This window comes from Equus przewalskii, chromosome 5 (genome assembly GCF_037783145.1).
Source record: "Equus przewalskii isolate Varuska chromosome 5, EquPr2, whole genome shotgun sequence".
Classification (NCBI taxonomy): Eukaryota; Metazoa; Chordata; class Mammalia; order Perissodactyla; family Equidae; genus Equus; species Equus przewalskii.
The window spans coordinates 85,274,343-85,294,029 of NC_091835.1; the positions used below are offsets into that span (position 1 = coordinate 85,274,343).

Genomic DNA, 19,687 nt, shown 5'->3' on the forward strand with positions numbered 1-19,687 from the left:
AAGGAAGCATCAACCTTCTTTTGTAGTAGACAGTTTTTGGCTTATTTATTGGAGTATGTTTCTGGGGGAATATTTCTGTGCTTTTTCAGTGGTGGGAAAGTAGGATTCACTGTGTAGCTAACCTTGGAAAACTAATTCCATAAAATGAAGGATATACATAATATGAATTAATCTCTTTAGTGGTAGGGTTTAGTGATAAATAAGTACTAAGACTGTATTCTCGTATTAGGGAAAATGCAAATCCGTTGTATCGATGAACAATGTATTCCATAAGTTTTGATTTCTATTTTAAAAATACACAGGTGGTCTTAGTTACATATGAACAAGAATGCCACTTGAAGGACTTGTAGTGGAGCACAAAAGTTCGATTAGATGTGCAGCTACGTTTCTACCAATAACTCGACATTTTGAGGATAGGTAGCATCCCATTTCCAATTTGAGATTAGGTACAAAAATATCCTAGGGTTGAGGATAGGCATAGTAAATTGCATCAAGAAAAACCTATCCTGTGTATATGGTGGAGGATGTCTTCATCGAGAGTGCATGGAAAAATGTGGTATAAGCTCTTTAGCATAGTAGATGGAACCTCATATTTTATGATGATTACTCTGTATGATTAATTTTCAATACAAATTCCAAAAACGTTTTTGCACGTGAGTTCCTTCTTTTTTTTTCTGTTTTCCTCTTTGGTTAATTAGAATCCCCCTCCTTCTCCTGTTCCTGGAGTGTTTCATTAATTTTTATTCTCTTGTTTTTATCTTCATATTTTCTTTAATTAATGTTTTATACTACTATAACCTAAAATTTTCTCTTAGGGCTTTTAAAAATTATGAGACAGTAAAGTTGTCTTCAGACATGTCTTTTACTTTCACCCTCACACTGTTTGAGTTGGCTTTTAGGGCATGCTTATTTTGCATGAATTTCTCCTTGTGGAGAAGAGTCACTTCTAGCATTAGCACTTCTGGGAATTGTTTCAAAATTTAGTTTATTGTCTTAATAAGACTATCAGAAGTCTGGATTTGGTCCTATATTCCCAAAGAATATATTTGATGTTGTAGTTTTAATTGGGTTCTATAAATTTTGGTTTGATCCCAGATCCCTCATAAAATTATAATTAACTTTTAGTCTTCTTTCTAGTGTATCCAATATTTTAGAATGGTACTGCAAATACAGTTATGCTGAGAAATTTGGGAAATACTGATAGGTACTCTTTAGGGGAAATTATTTTAGTAAGATGTTATTATTATTAATAACTATTAAATATGTTTAAGGCGACTTTAATAAATGTTAATGCTGTATTCAGCTATTGGATAAAACTTTGTGGTGGCAGCAATAAAAAATTGGATGACTTACCTTTTGGTAAGTATGGAAATTTGTATAGACTTTTACAGTTATCAGTGAAGTATAACCCAGTTAAATGATGTCTAACTCTGTCCATTAGGGTGTATTTTGTTGGTCGAATATTTAACTAGTCTGATTTATGATCATTGAAACAGACTAATAATTTAATACATAGTAGTCTGTGTTTTGTCTGTTTGTGCACATCTGCATGAGCTGATAACATTTTCAGAAAATTAAAAATAATAAGTTCCTGAATGGCTAATGAAGTACTTTAGTGAGTGTTACCATTCATTATTGAGTTTATGAATATGATTGATAAAAGTTTAAATGTTAGTCTGAGACGGATATAATTAGGAAGATGCGCGCTAAAATTCACATAACACATCCAAAGGTAAGTAGACATTATGTTCCATCCACAACTACATGGCTGCTTAGTGGTGTGAGTAAGAACATGGATTTTGGAGTCAGGTTACCTGAGTTTGAATCCTGGCTCTACCGCTTGCTTAGCTGTGTGACTTGGGTAGGTGATTTAATCTCTGTGCCTCAGTTTCTCCATCTAAAAAATGGGGATAGTATGGTCCCTATGTCATAAGGTTGTTATGAAGATTAAATAAATTATAAAGTGCTTAGAACTGTTACTGGCACACATAGTAAGCACTTTGCAAATGTTAGTTAAATAAATATGACTTTAAATTACTGTTTATAGAACAATTCATGGGTTGTTTTGGTCATTTACCGGAATCACAGGAGCCTCCAACCTCTCTGTGTTGCAGGCTTCTTCAAATGTTTACCAGTTCCGTAGACTTACTGCCACTACCATCAGCTGCCCCACCTCTGTTTCTGTTTCTGCTACAACTGCTGCTTCCGTTTCATCACCACCGTCGTTACCAGAGACTGCCAAGTAAGGTGGTTTCCTAGAGATGCCTTTGGAGGCTGAAAACGGCAAGTTGAAATGCTAGATGCAGGGGGTCGCTCACCTAGGAATAGTGTAGTGTCGGAGCTGGGTGAGGACTCTGGTCTCCACTCCAAGTGCGCTGCGTTTGTCCTCTGCCACAGCTGCGTTAGAGGCTGAAGTTTGTCTCTGGCTCTTTTGTGCCTCCATTCGAAACTCCTTTTCCCTGCTGCTTCCAGTCACACGTAAACACATGTAAAAATATTGGAAGGAAACTTAGTTACCCCCTTCAGTATGCTAAGTAAATGGGACCAGTTAATTCAGTACTGGATCTATATGGAAGGGGAAGCAAGCACCTGCCTGCTGCTCAGGGGTGTTTTGGGTGGGGTGTAGTGGGAGGACATGAGAATCTTCAGTCTTTGGATGTGGGGAAACAAGAGACGAAGTGAGACAGTCTAAGGGACCCTGGCTCCCAGGTGCTGGACCAATGGGTGTTTGTCACTGTGCGATGAATATTAATCTCGTTTGGGGTATGCTAGTAAACATGGATACCATTTGTAGATGTGAAAAAGTTAATAAGATCTTAATAATTTAGAGAAGGGAAAAATTTAGATGTAAAAAATAATATTAATTATGATTCTGAGAAAATTTGTAGTAAGTTTGTGACTAATAACCGTATGGCTTAGCTGGTACATTTCATCAATGTGACTATTTTATAATGTTTCATTTACATGTATTAAGCATCTTTCTTTGATTTTCAGTCCCTGTTTATGTAGCTATCATCTTTACAACCAAAATAATTTAGATAAAACATTGAAAAAATTCGGTATGTGAATACCTTGGAACTACGACTTCAGCTCTGGAGTTTGCTGCTCGGCATCAGCCCCTCTTCTCTGATCATTGGAAAGGCCTTGTTGGCTAGAGGACGCGCTGCAGTAGTAACGTGTCTCGGTTCACTGGAAAGGCCATGGTTATGGTCATAAAAGTTTTGTGGTGTTAAGTGAGACCCATTTGGCTGTTGTGTATTACAGCATGCTTACTCAAAAATGGGCGTTTTTTTTTTCTTTTAAAATATAGTGGCTATAGATAGCATCCTAATATTTTTGGTTGTTATAGGAGAGAGAGGTTGATAATGAAGTAAGTCCAGTGTAAAATACTTAATGCATGAAGTAGTGTGTAGTATAATGGATAGATTACAGGACTGGGAATCAGGAAATCTCAGCTGTCCTTACAAAGGTTTATTGCTAAACAAAACTTTTTTGTCAGTCTCATTGCAGAAGTGGGTTTAAAATGCTCTTATTCTCCTTCAGAAATGGAATGAGGCTAATCAAAATAATGTGAACATTTATTGATATGTAAGATACGTGGTTGTTGGTTAAATTCTTTTTCTTCGTTTGTGGATAATTTCCCCTCTGTTTACTACTTCATTTATTTTCCCTTTTCTGAGTCAGTTCTCTTTCACATTACTTACCTTTTTTGTTTTTCATCTATTTGCCCCCAGTATTTCATTATGAAAAACTTGAAGTATACAGCAGAAGCTAGAGAGAGAGAGAGAGAGAGGCATTCGTCTTCTCCCTTATTTCCTTAAATGCCTTTCTACTTCGTTGAGACCCTCTACTTCTTTGAGACTTCCTCTTTCAAGGTGACTATTATCTTCCTCTTCTCTAAATTGATAGTTATCCTTTATATTTTGTAGTTTAGTACTCCGTAGTTTCACTGCTTTATATTGTTCATGAGTTGTTTTCACGTCTTAGTTTTAGCAACCCTGCCGTGCACACTTTTTGCCTCTTCTGCTGAATCTCAGACTTGAGCGTAGGAGTCTTGTCTCAGACGCATGTGTCCCTCTCCTGTTCCTTGACATGTGGCGCTCAGTGATAAAGACTTGAGAGTTTCTTCCGTTGCTCTATCTCTGACTGTTTCTCTTTTGATTACATGGCTGTGCAATGGAAATAATATAACGTGATTTTAAGGCTCTGAAGCCTTTGTATAGTTGTTGATTTGTAAGTTTGTATGTAGTCAATACGTGAAATGGAGAAACTGTATGTTGTAGATTACCACGGTCCATTAGTACTGCTGGAAAAGCAGATCACGTCTTACAGTTTTTAATCTTTGTATGAAAGGGAATTCATTAATTAAAAAAAAATCAATAGATTCTGATGTAGTTGCTCATGATTTTAATCTTTTGCTTTGACGCATTTTTCTTTTTCTGGAATGAAGTTCTGGGTTTTGACTGTGTAGAAGAAATATGTTAATTAGATTATATTTAGTTGGTGAATTTGTGCCCACAAGAATGTGACTTTTAAAAAGTTGCAAGTAGCTACAGTTCTTGCAGATAAGATTGTTTCCTGTTTTCTTTTGCATATTTAGTACTTTGTATGTTTTTCCATGAGGTAGCCCTTCAGTTTGTCCATTTGTATCATTTGACATTCAGACTTAAATCTAAGTTCAACTGTACCATCACTGGTGTTTGCAAATGCTAGCCGTTCAAAGACCCAAGATACAATATACACTTTTATATAAATACATCTTCATAGAGGGAAAGGAATAAATAAAATACTGTGTTTATGGAATGGTCTTAAACAGTTGGGTTTTACAATTGCTGTGTACCCAAAGTATTTCTCCAGAGAATTGCATGCTATATCAGCTCATGGATTGTGCTCTAAGAAAGGTATTTAATACTGTTGACCTCAATACTACTGAAAATTCTAAGAATTAACAGAAATCAGCATAATTTGAAAAAAGATACATACTCAATTTAGGCAATTTTAGATCTTTTTAATATCATGACAAAATCTGCTTTATCTTTTTAAATTAATTTTTTATTTTAATATTTAAGTGATATTTGTATATATGTAGTTTTAAAAGTTGAATAATATTTCAAGGCTTATAAAAAATGGCAGTTCCCCATCTCTCCCCTTTTCACCTCTAATTCCCAATCTTTAGAAGCAATCAATTTCAATTCTTTCAGCTATTTGTTCTGATATTTGCCTTTGTTTTTCTGACTCAGTTCTGCTCTGTGTTGCGTTTTCATTTTAAAGATTTTTTTGTTTTTTTCCTTTTTCTCCCCAAATCCCCCCAGTACATAGTTGTATATTCTTTGTTGTGGGTTCTTCTAGTTGTGGCATGTGGGACGCCGCCTCAGCGTGGTTTGATGAGCAGTGCCGTGTCCGCACCCAGGATTCGAACCAACGAAACACTGGGCCCGCCTGCAGCGGAGTGCACGAACTTAACCACTCGGCCATGGGGCCAGCCCTATGCATTTTCATTTTAGACAGTAGCTACTGACTTCCTTCTAAGAAAAATGAGGATTAGTCATCTTAATCTCTCTATGGCCTGCTGACATTTACATCTACTTCCCTTTCTCTCCTCCTCCTTTTATAGGATATCAGATGTTTTAGGTAAATTCTTTATTTAGTATTTAAATTATTATGACCATGCAAATATTTGTCACAGCTGTCACAAAATTCATTATGATTGAGGCTGGCCCGATGGTGCAACAGTTAAGTTCACACGTTCCCCTTCAGTGGCCCAGGGTTCACAGGTTCCGATCCCGGGTGTGGACATGGCACTGCTTGGCAAGCTATGCTGTGGTAGGCGTGCCACATATAAAGTAGAGGAAGATGGGCATGGATGTTAGCTCAGGGCCAGTCTTCCTCAGTGAAAAAGAGGAGGAATGGCAGCAGTTAGCTCAGGGCTAATCTTCCTAAAAAAAAAAAAAAATTCATTATGATTGTGTTTTCTTTCTTGTGCAACTGTTTTCCCACATAATTATCCAAGTTTTAAATTTTATATACTTCGTGCCTATTATTAATTCATTTGCAGTTGTTTGACAAACCTGAAGCACCTTTCACTCAGGGTGGACCCATCAGGTCTCCTCTCCGTTCCATTTTCTGTTGGACACAGCTGTCTTCGTCCTGTTCAAAATGCAGACTCTCAGAATTCTCTCTGGTTTTCAGTAAGGCATTTTGTCTTGCTTTCAGGTGTGACTTGTGTTCCTAAGATCAGGGTCTCTGGTCCACCTCTCCAGAGATGCATCTCTAGACTTTCATCAGGGATGGGGAGAAGCTTGGTTTTTGGGGTAAGGCCACTTAAATGAACTTTCCCTCAGTCATCTCGTTTGCAGCCTCACCCTGTGCTTTTGTCTTCATCGTGCTTCCACTACCTGAATCTCTCCAGCATGAGTCCCCTTATTTCTTTTCTTTGTTGTGGTAATGTGGTAAAAGAAACATAACATAAAATTTAACATTGTAACTATTTTAAAGTGTCACAATTCAAGTGCATTGAGTATATTCACATTGTTGTGTAACTGTCACCTCTATCCATCAATCTACGGAACTTTTACGTTATCCTAAACTGACACTGTGTACCTGTTAAACAATAACTCCCCCTTTCTTCCTCCTCCCCAGCCCCTAGCCCCCATTATTCTACTTTCTTTCTTGATCAGTTTCCTTCTTGATGGCTTCTTCCTTTCAGGTTTGGGTTTCAGCTTTCTTGGTCTTGTTAGGTTATTTACTACTTTTTTCCCATTTCTAGCTTCCAAAATATTGATGGCATCCCTCATTTGCTATTGTCTCTTTCACGATTCTCTTTATCTTTATGAGTTTTATACTTCTAAAAACTCCCTTAACTTTTTAAGGTGAGGTTTCAGGAAGGAGTCACGGTCAGTCATGCCTAACTGAAGGTCTGTTTTCTCCCTAAATTCCTTATTATTATTTTTTAAGTTTAGAGTTTTTTGAAATTAGGAATTTAAATACAGGTATTCCAGACAAATAAAGGCAGTTTTATAGCTATATTGGCTATAAAGTTAAGCTTGATAGATGGGCTCCTTCCTTATCACGGTTCCCATCGTCTTAGCAGGGTTTGATTCTTCAGACCTATTGCGACCCCTCGGTCCCTTCTTCTCCCCCCGCCAGCAAACCTAAGATGGGGCCACTGTGCTAAGACATGTTCTGTGCCACTGTTCTCATAGTAGTGAGAACCTGGCCTTTGTGTGTGGGTGATTTTGGGAGACAGATTGTTATCTAGAAATTTCTGTGAAAGTTTGTTACTGAAGGTGCAGTTCAGGCATTTCCTCCTCAGTGCAGCTTCTGAGTGCCCTCGGCAGAGTTAATTACTCCTTCTGTGCCATTACACCTGTGAATAATTCTGTTTTATTCTAACTATGTTGGATCTATCTGTCTACACTAGATGTCTACATTGTACAATCTGTCTCCATCTTTCTTAGACCTAGTGTTTCTCAAGGTTTGGAGAACACTCCCACATTCTGATACAGTTTTGGTCCACAGTAGATAATAGATAATTATTTACTAAATGAGTGAATATCCACCTGAATTGATTGAATTCCCTATTTTCTGGCAAGTATGCTGTCGTTATTCCCTTCATCACCAGTGTCCACTGAAAGCTGTGCCAGAAACTTCAGTGCTTTTTGCTTGTTACTAGGACTTTGTTGTGTGTAGTGATCAGAGGTGTGAGCAGAATGCCTGGATTCAGAGAAACAAGTGCCTTTCTTACTCTCTCTGTGCTTTAGTTTTAGTGACTTGTGTTCCTAAAATAGAAAATAGAGGTTATAATAATAATACATAGTGTGCAGTAGTATGAGGTCAGTGCCTGGAACATCGTTTTGTAGTGAATCTCCTTTTCATCTTTATGGGGACATTGCTATAATGTCATTAGAACAAGATGATAATAGGTGGTGATTTCTGGTAGGAAATCAAAATAAAATGACAGATCTAGGTACTATGAAAATATTTAACTCTTTGAATTTTGTATATAGACATGTTCTGAAGTGATCACCGTGGACAATAACAGATTATGGCATTTAGATACTAACTTAAAATGGGAGAAATAATGTCTTCAGTGTGTTATATACCTACTAAAATACTATATTCTTTAAATATACAGTGAGGTATCCAAACTCTTTTAAACATATGGAAATATATTTGAATGACAGTACCAATATTCATGCTCTTCTCTCCCTGAGAAGAGTTTGATATAGCCCATTAATGAATTTGATATTTGGCCTGATTCTTGTCTTCTAATTTGGGAGCCTGATTTATTTAATTCTCCCTTCAGAGACTGTGTGCTAAGGAAGGAGAAATCTTCTCCATTGAGCAGTCGTTGTGCCCTTGCACATGTTCCTCGGCGTTCTGGATGCAAGGGAGATTTAGCCATAGTTGTTTTTCTCAAGAAACCATCATCTCTTCATCATTTCAATCGTATTAAAATCAGATGTTCTGGCAGAATTTATTCACACTCTTTGACCCTGAATTCTATTTTTTTTTTTTTTTTTTTAGAGTTTAATGTCTTTTAATAGCAAACTTACAGGAACAGCACAGAAGACAGACAACATTAAAAACATGTACTTGCATGTAGGACAACTCAGTTAGAAAAGTATAGTGAATGGATGGAATCTACTGTATGATAAAAATGCTACAAACACCATTTAGTTGCCGTCAATAAGAAATTTACTTGTTTTAAAAAAATCCAAATGCTGGCATTGTCCAGAAAAATTTACCAGGTTTATTTATAATTGTTATAAAGTTGAACTGCTGGAACTTGTTCACTGAAACACTTTGACTTGCATTAATGCTTTATGTCCCCGCATTTATATTAAAAATTCACACACAAATGAAAATGGAAAAACAGCCAATACCTGATTTCTGTCCCCTATTTTTCCACTTGCAATCATATACTTAGGTACCTTTTGACCCCATGGAAAAAAAATATCTAACGTTCAGAACTACCAATAACAGGAAGAAGAGATTTTTTTTTTTTAAAGAATGAAATGTTTCCCCTCATAGTGGACTCTTAAGCACGTTCTCCACGTATGCGGCGTGCTAGCTGGATGTCTTTTGGCATAATCGTTACACGTTTGGCATGGATAGCACACAGGTTGGTGTCTTCAAAAAGGCCAACCAGATAGGCCTCACTTGCCTCCTGCAAAGCACCAATAGCTGCGCTCTGGAAGCGCAGATCTGTTTTGAAGTCCTGAGCAATTTCTCGCACCAGACGCTGGAAGGGAAGTTTGCGAATCAGAAGTTCAGTGGACTTCTGATAACGTCTAATTTCACGGAGTGCCACAGTACCAGGCCTGTAACGATGAGGTTTCTTCACCCCTCCAGTAGAGGGCGCACTCTTGCGAGCGGCTTTTGTAGCCAGCTGCTTCCTCGGGGCTTTACCACCGGTCGATTTGCGGGCAGTCTGCTTTGTACGAGCCATGGTATAGAGACCTCCTTACTTACCCCCCTTCTCCTTCGGCTGGAGCTCGGCGAGCTGGAGGCGGCGCTGGCGTCGGAGAGCGACGGCGGCGCGGCTGCGGCTGCGAACACAATTCGACCCTGAATTCTATTTATAGTACTTTATAAATGGAATAAAAATGTGTGCAGAGATTTATATACAAGGTGTTCATTAAAATATTAATTATAAAAGCAATAAAAAAGATTTGAATTTTGTTACATCCATTATGTTTTCCAGACTTTCTGTTAGAAACATGCTATTCCTTAAATAATTAAAATTTTATTTAAAAAATTCTGCTTTGGTGGATTTGCATGAGAAGGTAGATAGAGGGTTAGGTCAGTTGTTAAATTCCATGATTCAGTAAAAGGAGTGGTAAAGTGTTCAGGTCTGTGTTGGAGCCTCAGTTCCACCGTTTATTGTATGTATGACTCTGGCAAGTTGGTTGTTTAAAATTCTAAACCTGTTTTTTCCTATCTATAAAATGGGCGTAATATTAGTATTTAAGAAGTCTGTTGTGATGATTAAATGAAACAGTATATGTAACCTAAAAAATAAACTAAGAAATAGCTCAGTAAATATTTGCGGCTCTTATTGGTCCTGTTTTCCTTATATTCATTCCCTCCTTAATGGCTTTTCTCTGCAGCCTCGCTCCAGTCAGTCTAAACCGGGAATGGCAGTGTTTGGTGTGGTCTCACAACTTCCATTGCTTTCTAACGAGCTGTCGAGAGGGTTTGAGAGGGTTGCCCAGCTCCACAGGCTGTCTCCTCTTCCCTATGTCGGCTGGCCGGCCTTGAAGGAGGGGAGTAGCAGCGCCTGTGCTGGCTTAGCCATATCTTGCTGGAAGCCTTCTTGATCTCTCTATGCACATCTTCGCTCCTTGTCCTCTTTTGGGTTTCATGTCCTTTTTGTTCTTGCACCTTATTTTCATAGGAGTCTTTTAGCTCTTTTTTTTTTTTTTTTTTTTTTTTTACAATGTGTTGTTTCATAGCATATGTTAGTAGGGTAGTAATCCGGAGCTAGCCTGAGGCCCTTTTCAGCCCTGCTGCTTCAGGGCCTCTCATGAAACGCAAATGTAGCTGGTTTGTGAGGCTGACTGGGATAAGCCTCATTTAAAGAAGAGTAAGGTGTTGTGAGAACATTTTCTCCTCACTCACCCCGAGTAGAAAGCTCCTGTTATGTTTAGTACAAGGCAACCAAATGCAAAGAAACTTTTCCATAAGAGATTATGGTGTTCTTTTCGGGCAGGTGGATTCTGACTGGGGGAAAAATTTGTTTTGTTAAATGGCATAAATTTAAATTCATGGTGTTTAGGTATAAGTTACTATCTGAGGGCGTCCAGTAATTAACAGCCAGTAAATTGTAATTGGGGGTTAAGGAAATAGCCCTTAGCACATAGGCAATAATGATTTTACTTTGTAACACATCTTGGGAGTTACAGGGACATGAACTTATGGACACTATAAAAAGGTTTTACTTTTTCTGATGACTTTTTTTTACATTGATAAGTCCAGGGTCTTTATAAATTATCATAAATCAGAACTGTATCTTAAGAAGAATATTAATAGTTGGGTTTCAGAATCACTTGCCTTGGATTTAGTGTTTGTTATTTTAAATCCTGGAATTAATACCATATGGTGTTCAATTAACTTTATTTTGACTCATTTTGAAGGACAGGCAGAAGATGTTTTAATGACGTCACTCAGCTAGAAATCAGATCTGTTCCTTCGGTGAGTTGCTTAACTCTCAAGGCCTCAGCTTCTTCCGTCCCATCACATAGCTCTAGCACGTGATTGTCGTGAACAGTACAATTCTATGGGCTTTTTTTTCTGCCAAAATTCTGGTTTTCTCCTACTGAATTTTTAACATGTTAGGTATATGTTAGATGTCAATATACATTTCCAAATGCTCTATTCTTTTTTCTAAATTTTAGTCTGAAAAGACTGACACTTTTTAAAGAAACACTATGTTTGATTTTGTTTAGATTATTTTTTTATTCATTAAAATGTAGTTTCAAATCTATATGGTAACTGGCTCCTGAAATTTAAAAAAAGAACCAACACATTTAGTCCCCTAATTTCACCCTCCTCACAAACCTTGTATCACATTTATATTGATAAGTAATAAAATTAACAGATTTGAGCTTTAGCATTCTAGACAGTGGAAATAGCATTACTAAACTATAGAATAGTCTTGCAGAGAAATCTGGCCCAGGAAGAGGAGTGCGTTTTACATGTCAAAAACTCCACCTGCGGCAGTCAGACGCTGGCTGGCTCTGCACTGGTTTAACAAAGAATTGAATAGTTTTGTTACCTAGGTATTTCACTGAGTTATTTGTTCAAACAAAAGAAGAATATTTAAGGCCTTTTGGTAATACTTTTTAAGTTTTTGGCCTTAAAATGACCCTTAAGAGGCAGAGGGAACTCCTTGGTTCTAGAACCTCAAGTGAAAAGCCCCTGCTGGGAGGAAAGCTGTTGGGAATGCATCCAGGGTGTGGTCAGGTGGGCTCGAGTGACTCTTTGACCTCAGTGACAGTTGCTCCTTGCATGTGGGTATTTTCCTGTGTCGTCGGTTCTTGACTCTGTTCCTTGGAAATAAGTCTAAAATTGATTAGACATTTCTCATATTCTAAATTAGGAGAATGATTATCTAAAATTTGTAAAAGTAGGATTCTCCAGACCTTGCAGGATAAATCCATTGGTTGAAAGTGAACAATACTTTTGGGTTTCTTTGGAGAGATTAAAAATAGAGTCTTTTTTCCCTGTGGGGATGGGGCAGGTGGGAATGAATGTTACCCCTAACTAATGTGTCAGTCAGAATTCTTGGTGGCAGTAAACACCAGTTCAAACATACTGTGTATTTTAAAAGGTTACTGGGTCGAGCTCAGTGGCTCGTCAAATTGTTGCAAGGGTTAGAGAACGAGATTCAGGGCTAAGCAGCCAGAAACAATGCCCAAAATCACACTGTACAACAGTTCCCACGAGGATGCCAGTCCCATCTGGAGACAGACTGACAGACGCCACCGCCTGCCCCAGTGACACTGCTAGCTCTAGATGACTCCGAGTGCTGCCATCTCTGCCCCTGACTTGACCTTGCTGCAATTGCTCTGCTGTTAGTGTGAGGGCGTTTCCTCTGGTCTCTACTTCTCCCACTGAGTAGGTGCCCATTTCTAGTCTGGCTGGGCCTAGATGTATAGGACATGTGGGAAAGTGTTTAACCTTTTGAAATCATAAGATGGGAGGAAGTTCTCAAATATTAGATGTGGCAAACTCTTTGAACTTCTAAATCATAAAGTGGGGAAGTTCCCAAACCTCAGGGGAAGTTCAGCTGCTAGGCAGACAGAAATAAGGATGGACGTGCCCTCCACCTGCTGTTCTCGGTGTGCTGTGTGCTGAGCGCTCCCTGCGTGTGGAGTGTCTTATAGGCACTGTCACAGCTCGTCCCCATGTTAGAACTGATGGGTAGGTCGAGAGAGTCAGTGACCTGCCAAGATCAGTCACTGCCGAGCTGGGACTCACTCAGAGCTGCCATTCTAGAGCTCGTGCTTGGAACTGCTGTGGTATACCGACTTTGTTAATATCCCTCCCCCCCCCCCCGATATATTTAGCTCAAAATCCTGTAAATAAATGTTAGATCGACTCTACTAAGTTTATTAAAATCTTGTGTATGGCGTGTTTATCTATTTAGGCATTTTAAAGGAAATTAAAAATTTGCAGCTTTAATTTTATCTATTTTCAACAAATTGAATAATTTCTGATTCTGTTTCTTATTGTGTGACTGTGAGACACAGGCTCCAGCCTGATAAAATGCTTTCTGTCCAAGTATCAACACTTGGAAGCCAGTTGTTGAGTGTGAGAGAGAGGTTGGCAAGAAGGAGGGGGTACCTAGAGTGACCAAGACTGAGGCGGAGAGGGAGAAACACCGCACACACCCATGGCATCCCGCTCCCCTACCACCTGGAGAGACAGAGACAGAGACAATATGGATGGAAGGAGTAGGGGCACGTGCTATCCCACAAGCAGCATTCTTTATGTCCTTTGTTATTTGTAATGGTAGCTTGAAAAACAGTGAAACTCTCCCTTTGCTTAGGAAAGTCAGTGAGGGCTTTTTTTTTTAAGGTTAGAAGCACTGCTCTCTCTAGAGTACACAGTTAAGTTTTAAGCCTCTGTACCAATTTGCATTTTAAATTGACTTATGTACTTCTATTTTAAAGCTAAAGAAATATGTGATATCTAGGAGTAATAAGCAGGAGCTGTTATTTAACTTGGGATGTATCCAACTTGGTTTGTGGGGAGAAATCGTAAAGACAAACTGCCATAGTTGCTGTGATGTCACCCATGCTGGAGTATTTCTGCGTAAACCACAGCTCTTGTTAATTATTCCTTTAGTACAAGTCTATCTGTCCTGCTGATTTTTTTATGCTACCAAAACAGCACTTTGTAATAATGTCATTTTATCCACTTGTGCCTTTGGAACTAAATGGGCAGCTATAGCTTTGTGAATGTGAGTTGATCAGGTGCCCTTCCACACACATGCTCTTGTGGACAGGCTAAATGTGAGTTGGGTGCTAGAGATGTAAGGTAAATGTCCATAAAATTAAAAGTGATTTTTGTCCTCTTTAAGTATAACATTTTTAATATTGAGTATACTATGCTTTTTGTCCTTACCCCCATCTGATCTTTCCTAGGATATAAATTTTAATTTGAGAACTTGTATTTCTCTATGAATTTTTTGTTTTTGGTCCAGTGCAGGCTGTATACAATGGATTTTTGTATAAATCCAATTGATGTTGTATACTCTGCTATTCCACTACTTTACTTTGAGATTTATGCCTCTTTTATGAGCTGTTGTAGTGGCCCAGCAATCCTTACACGGGCACTAGTCCTTTTCTTAAGCTACCAGGTTGAAAACAGGATGTTAACATATGCACAGTTTTTTAATCTTTATGGACATTAGCTAATGGTGAATTTAATTAGTCATCTGTATAAGAAATGCCATTCTGGGCCAGAGCAGTGATCCCTCCAGCTCAGACTGTCCTAAGGAGCTGCACCAAGGAAAGAGGTTATTTATTGGAATTCTGGCGTTCCTAAAAGACACAGGGGCCATTTCTAATTTCCCTTAACTTATATACTGTGCTCAGAATTCATGCGTTTATTTAAACTCTTCAACATTGCAATCTGTTCTGATTACATGTTATGTTTGTATTAAGCTAAAATACCTGTTATAGATTTGTTGGAAGGGATAATGTTGGGAGAAAACACCATTTATAATGTGAACTTCAGTTCTTTCCTTGCTCATAAGCTGCTTCAGTTTCTTCACCTGTAAAATATAAAATGATTTTACAGGTCCCCCCCATCTCTTATTTTATTTATTTATTTATTTATTTATTTATTTTGATTTTAATTTTTTAAAGATTGGCACCTGAGCTAACGTCTGTTGCCAATCTTTTTTTTCCTTCTTCTTCTTCTCCCCAAAGCCCCCCAATACATAGTTGTATATTCTAGTTGTAGGTCCTTCTGGCTGTGCTGTTGTTATTTTTAATATGGCCAGTTTATGAGGTTTGTCTTTCTTACCCTCCTTCATAGCATTTTTTTTCCTACATGTGTTTTAAATATAGAATATTAAGCAAGTTCTTTATATATAATGAGGGAGACACAAGTTACGGAGGGCCACTGAATTCCTTTGAATTAGCTGTGACTGTACCTAAAGGTTTTGTGGATTGTAGGAGAAACAGTATTCCGTAGCTGTAGTTCAGAGGAAACAGGTACAGCTTGAATTGAGGGCTTTGGGATGTGGGTTTATCTATGGAAGGTCCTTTCATGAGACATGAATACCACTTTTCAGTTTGCTGGAAACTGGTTGAAGACATTGGTCTTCCTTCTTTCCTTGTCACAGCCTCGTACAATGCCCACCAGGAGAAATTGTCTTAGAGTTTGGTTGTGGGGAAAACTTGTCTGTATGGTATTGCTGAAAAATATGTAGAGCCTACCAGAACTACTAAAGAATGAAGATAGTATTTTCCTCCTGGCAGATAAAGGAATAGTTTAGGGAAAGATGTAACTCTCCGTTGACTTCTATTTTTGAAGTTATGGATTATTTTCTGTAAAATAAAAAGGCTGACATGAGCTTTATAAAAATGGTTTCCACTCTTGAGGAAGTTACTGGAGTTAGGTGACAGTCTGTGGGGCACTCACACTTACACAGCCTTCTTGAAGAGGCTGTCAGTTACTAAGAGGTTATTTGGTATTCAAGTAACTCATCTCCCCGGAATAGGGCCAAAGGCAAACCTACTTTCATACCAAGCTACTCTCCCTGGTGAATATTTTATTGTGTGTTGTATTAAAATTCATGAAGAAGAGTAAAGCCGTGGGCTCTGCGATGTCTAGATTTGTGTGTGTCTGCATTATGTTTAATGTTGAAGACATGGAAAGAAACTAACTCTGGAAATATTTACCTTGATGTTCTACGTAGAATCACATGTGAAGATGTCATGAAGATTTCCTACTAAGAAGTACATTTTATATCTTGGCCAGAATGTGTATAGCATGTTTGTCTATGAAACAGAAGTTTTTAAAAATAATTATTCATACTTTGCGTGAGAGTGTGCAAAGGAAGGGGAGGGAGAGAGAGAGACAAATGCTAGTTGTAAGGAGAGATTGTGTGTATGGTAGAGTTTCAAGAAACAATACATACTCTGTGCTGTGTGCACTTCCATATTGTTAAAATACAAAGTAAAACAGCAAGTGCCATGGGTGATACCTCCCGACATTGACTTCAAAACCACACAGACCGTTTCAGTATCTTTGTTTGGTCTTAATGATAGATCTGCACACACACTGTTTTTTGTCGAGAAAGAAACACTAAAATCGTAAGGTTTTGTAAAAATAAGGTGGTATTATTTATCATTAGTGTCCTGGGCAAGTGTGTCCTCCCTTCCCTCTCCTTCGTCTTTCTTCACCATCAGTGCAGTGGATGAGATTGTGAGGGAGGTTTTTTACTTAGTGTTAATTTATGCTGAAAATTCCCGGGACACAATCAAGTATTTGCAAGCCTAGCATATGTATTCAGGTCTTTGGGAAACTTTAAATCTTCAATCTGAGTCTCTGCTCTGTGTAAAGCAGTAAGTTCTTTCACTGGCATGTTTTTTAGTCAATGGGGATAATTTGTTCCAAGGAATTTTCACTTTCTCCAAATAATTGAGACATTCATGTAGCAAGGCCACATTTCCTGAGTAATGTGTCCTGATAGTTAAGTAATTGCCTTGATTTTTATTTTAGAATGGGTATGTTACTTTTACTTTGTGAAAGGCAGTGGATGCATCAAATGACAGATTAAGTTTACAGTTTTGAAAGAAAATATTCCTACAAAATATTTTTCAATTAATGACACATTAAAAATCAGATTCTGTTGAATATGAAGAACTGAGGCCGATATGTGTTATCCCATAGTGTTGGGAACTAAGGTGTTCCACATGAAAGACTTTTCCAGAAAAGGAAAATTAGGAATCATAACTCTAATAAACTTGTAAATTTTAAGAAATGGAACACTTTAATGTGTGTATGTGTGTGTCTGTGTCTGTATATCTATATCAAGAGAGAAAGAGAAGTATTTCAAACATTCAGGAAAGTACAGAAACTATTTTGGTAAACACCTGTGTACCCACTCTGTTAAGTCTTAACGTTTCTTCCTTGACTTCTCAGAGCATACTTAGTATCTGTCAGTCACTTAGAGGTGATTCAAGTTAATTGTTAGGAACGAATGCCGCTCAGTGCACTGTGCGGTGTGAAGCTCACTCCCACTCAGTCCTGCAGGCCTCAGTGTGGCGTGTTCCTCTGATTCACTGCTTATTGCCACAGGTTTCTTGTTAGTGAACAGCAGCAAACTTTCCCTTTGACCTCTTATCTAAAGCAGCCTTGGAAGAACAGGATGGATTTCTCAGTTGAGCAGCCTGAGTTTACAGGTACTCGTATGGCTCAAATGTGGTATTTGTGACTAATAATTTTATTTCAGTTTACTGCAGGTTATGATAGTGAAAATAGAAAGACTGAGATTTTGGATCCTGGAACGCTCTCTCTGTGGTTTGGACAAGTTATTTAACCGCTCTGTGTGTTTTGTTAGGACCTTTCGCAGAGGGAGGTTCTGAGGATTGAGTGAGCTAATGTAAGTATCTGGCACAGAGAAGTTGTTCAGTAAAGGTTACTTTACTGTCACTAGCCTTATTTCAAGTGATTGAACTTGCTAAAGTCTGATTTCCAACTGAATGGAGATGTTTCTACACAACAATATTCAAGGATTCTCCTCACCCCCTACCCCAAACAAAGCAGATTTTAACATTAAATTTCATCTTAGAACCCCTAGTGATTGTTTTCCTTGTACTTTTGGTTTATTTATGTACCTAAAGTCTGATAGGCCCATAACAAATGCTTTGTGAACCTTAAACTAAGTGAAAATAGATTGTTCAGATGAAAGGTATGTGGATAAGTCAGTTTTTGGGCAATTCTAGCGAGCTCTTGCCAGAACTAGTATCTTTGTTTTGGTCTTCAGAGACTATTAAATGTGATTACTGATTCATACTTGCTGTTTTTTCTGTCCCCTGGCTGTCTCTCTTAAGACCCTGAAGCTTGCCAGCCACAGGATGTTTCAAAGGCAGAGGAGGCCTTAGCCCAGGGGGAGTTTGTTTATTTAAAGAAAAATAATTAAGTTCAAACATCCCTACCATGTCTTAGCTAGTCTAGTCATGTTAGCGTTAGTGAGTTCTTTTGATTCTCTCTGGTGGTCATGGTGCCTAAAGGGAACAGATAAATTTGAAAGTACTTAAAACTTTTCTTGAGATTACTTGGAACTTTATAACGTAATCCTAAACAGAGATCCCTAAAGGAGTAGGAGGAAAGGGAATGCCATTTATTTTACTAGTTGCTGTTTTTTAATGGAATTCATTTAATTCCAGTTTTTCCACCACTCCTTTCTAGAGTTATGGTGTAGATGATTTTAAAACAAAACAACAACCAAATAAGTAAAACCACACGATGGTAGCTATATCTTCATTAATTCTTTGAAGTTGAGACCATAAGAATTTTTAAAAGGGGCAGTATAGCTCTATAGATGTTTAGACAGAAAGATGTGAAAATTCATGTTTGTGTTTCAAATGATTATCATCTCCAAAATTTATGACTTATTTCTCCTTGTATATTCTCTGCCAGATAAGGAGATCCGAGACAGATATTTTGGGCTTGCCTAGGGTACCGGGGCATATTTCTTTGATGAGATAACTTGTAAAAACCTAGTCCTACAGGAAGGGGAGGAGGAATAAGCCAGAGCGATATCTGGTGTTCCCGGCAGAGGGAACCCAAGTCCTGGTGCCTGAAGTGAGAACTTGCTCATGCGTTTAAGGACAGAGAGCCATGTGGCTAGAATGGGGCGAGCAAGGGGGAGAGTGGTAGGTTAGAGATCAGGAAGGGAAATGTCACATTATAGTGCTTTTGGCCTTTGTAAGGACTTTGGCTTTTAGACTAGTGAGATGGAGTCAATTAGAGGGTTTGAACAGAAGAATGATGTGATCTGACTTTCTTTTGAAAAGGACTAACTGACTGACTGACTTGTGGAGGTGAACAGGAGAGAGGCTGGGAGATCAAATCCATGAGAAGTGAGTTGCTGGGACCATGATGGTAAGAGTGGAAGTGGTAATATTATGGATGTCTTTTGAAACTGGAGCTCCCAGAGTGAACACTTAGTGGATAGTGATGAATACTTCTGCGCATAATGTCTGATTGACCCATTTTTAATGACATTAAGATTAATTACTGGGTTCAAGTTTTGTCAGCCTGATTTATCTATTATTAATTTTCCGATCAACTTTTACGTAGTGGTTTTAGCAACCATTCATTGCTTTTTAGGTTCATAATTTCGTTAGGGGGACACAATGGTGATTTTCTAATCCTATCATTCCTTCTACCTTTATTATTCAGAATCCTATAAAAAAGAGTTTTCACTTATTGACTGCTTGTTTCTCTGGGGGTACTTTTCATATAAGAAAGGCAGGATAAATGCTTGATTCTTTCCCTTTATCAATTTTCAGAATAATAAGTTAATGCCCTAGCAACTTCCAAAGATGACCGTGAATTTTTAAAATGTATTTAATGTTTCAGTCAGTGGTAGTCGTTAGCATTTTGATGTTCAAAATGTCATTATCATTTGATATTCATTTGATCTCAAAACAGTTCT

The 19,687-nt window shown here is 38.1% G+C and overlaps 2 protein-coding genes across 12 annotated transcripts in view; one reads left to right on the top strand and one right to left on the bottom strand.

Annotated features, from left to right (window-relative positions):
* FRS2 (fibroblast growth factor receptor substrate 2) overlaps positions 1-19,687 on the top strand; it is a 118,590-nt gene that overhangs the window by 35,248 nt on the left and 63,655 nt on the right. For 2 of the 11 annotated variants that reach the window (XM_070622044.1, XM_070622040.1), the window contains exon 2: positions 2,115-2,283. The exons of 4 other annotated variants lie outside the window; for them this stretch is intronic. The gene's annotated coding sequence lies outside the window, so the exon portion shown is untranslated. Of the gene's footprint in view, positions 1-2,114; positions 2,284-18,855; positions 19,132-19,687 lie in introns of those variants that run through there. 5 more of the 11 variants (XM_070622039.1, XM_070622043.1, XM_008537649.2 and 2 more) reach the window with 3 other exon arrangements.
* LOC103562558 (histone H3.3A) lies at positions 9,019-9,564 on the bottom strand. Its single transcript, XM_008537651.2, has one exon. It carries the CDS (start codon positions 9,449-9,451, stop codon positions 9,041-9,043), a length of 411 nt encoding a protein of 136 aa, XP_008535873.1. The 5' UTR covers positions 9,452-9,564; the 3' UTR covers positions 9,019-9,040.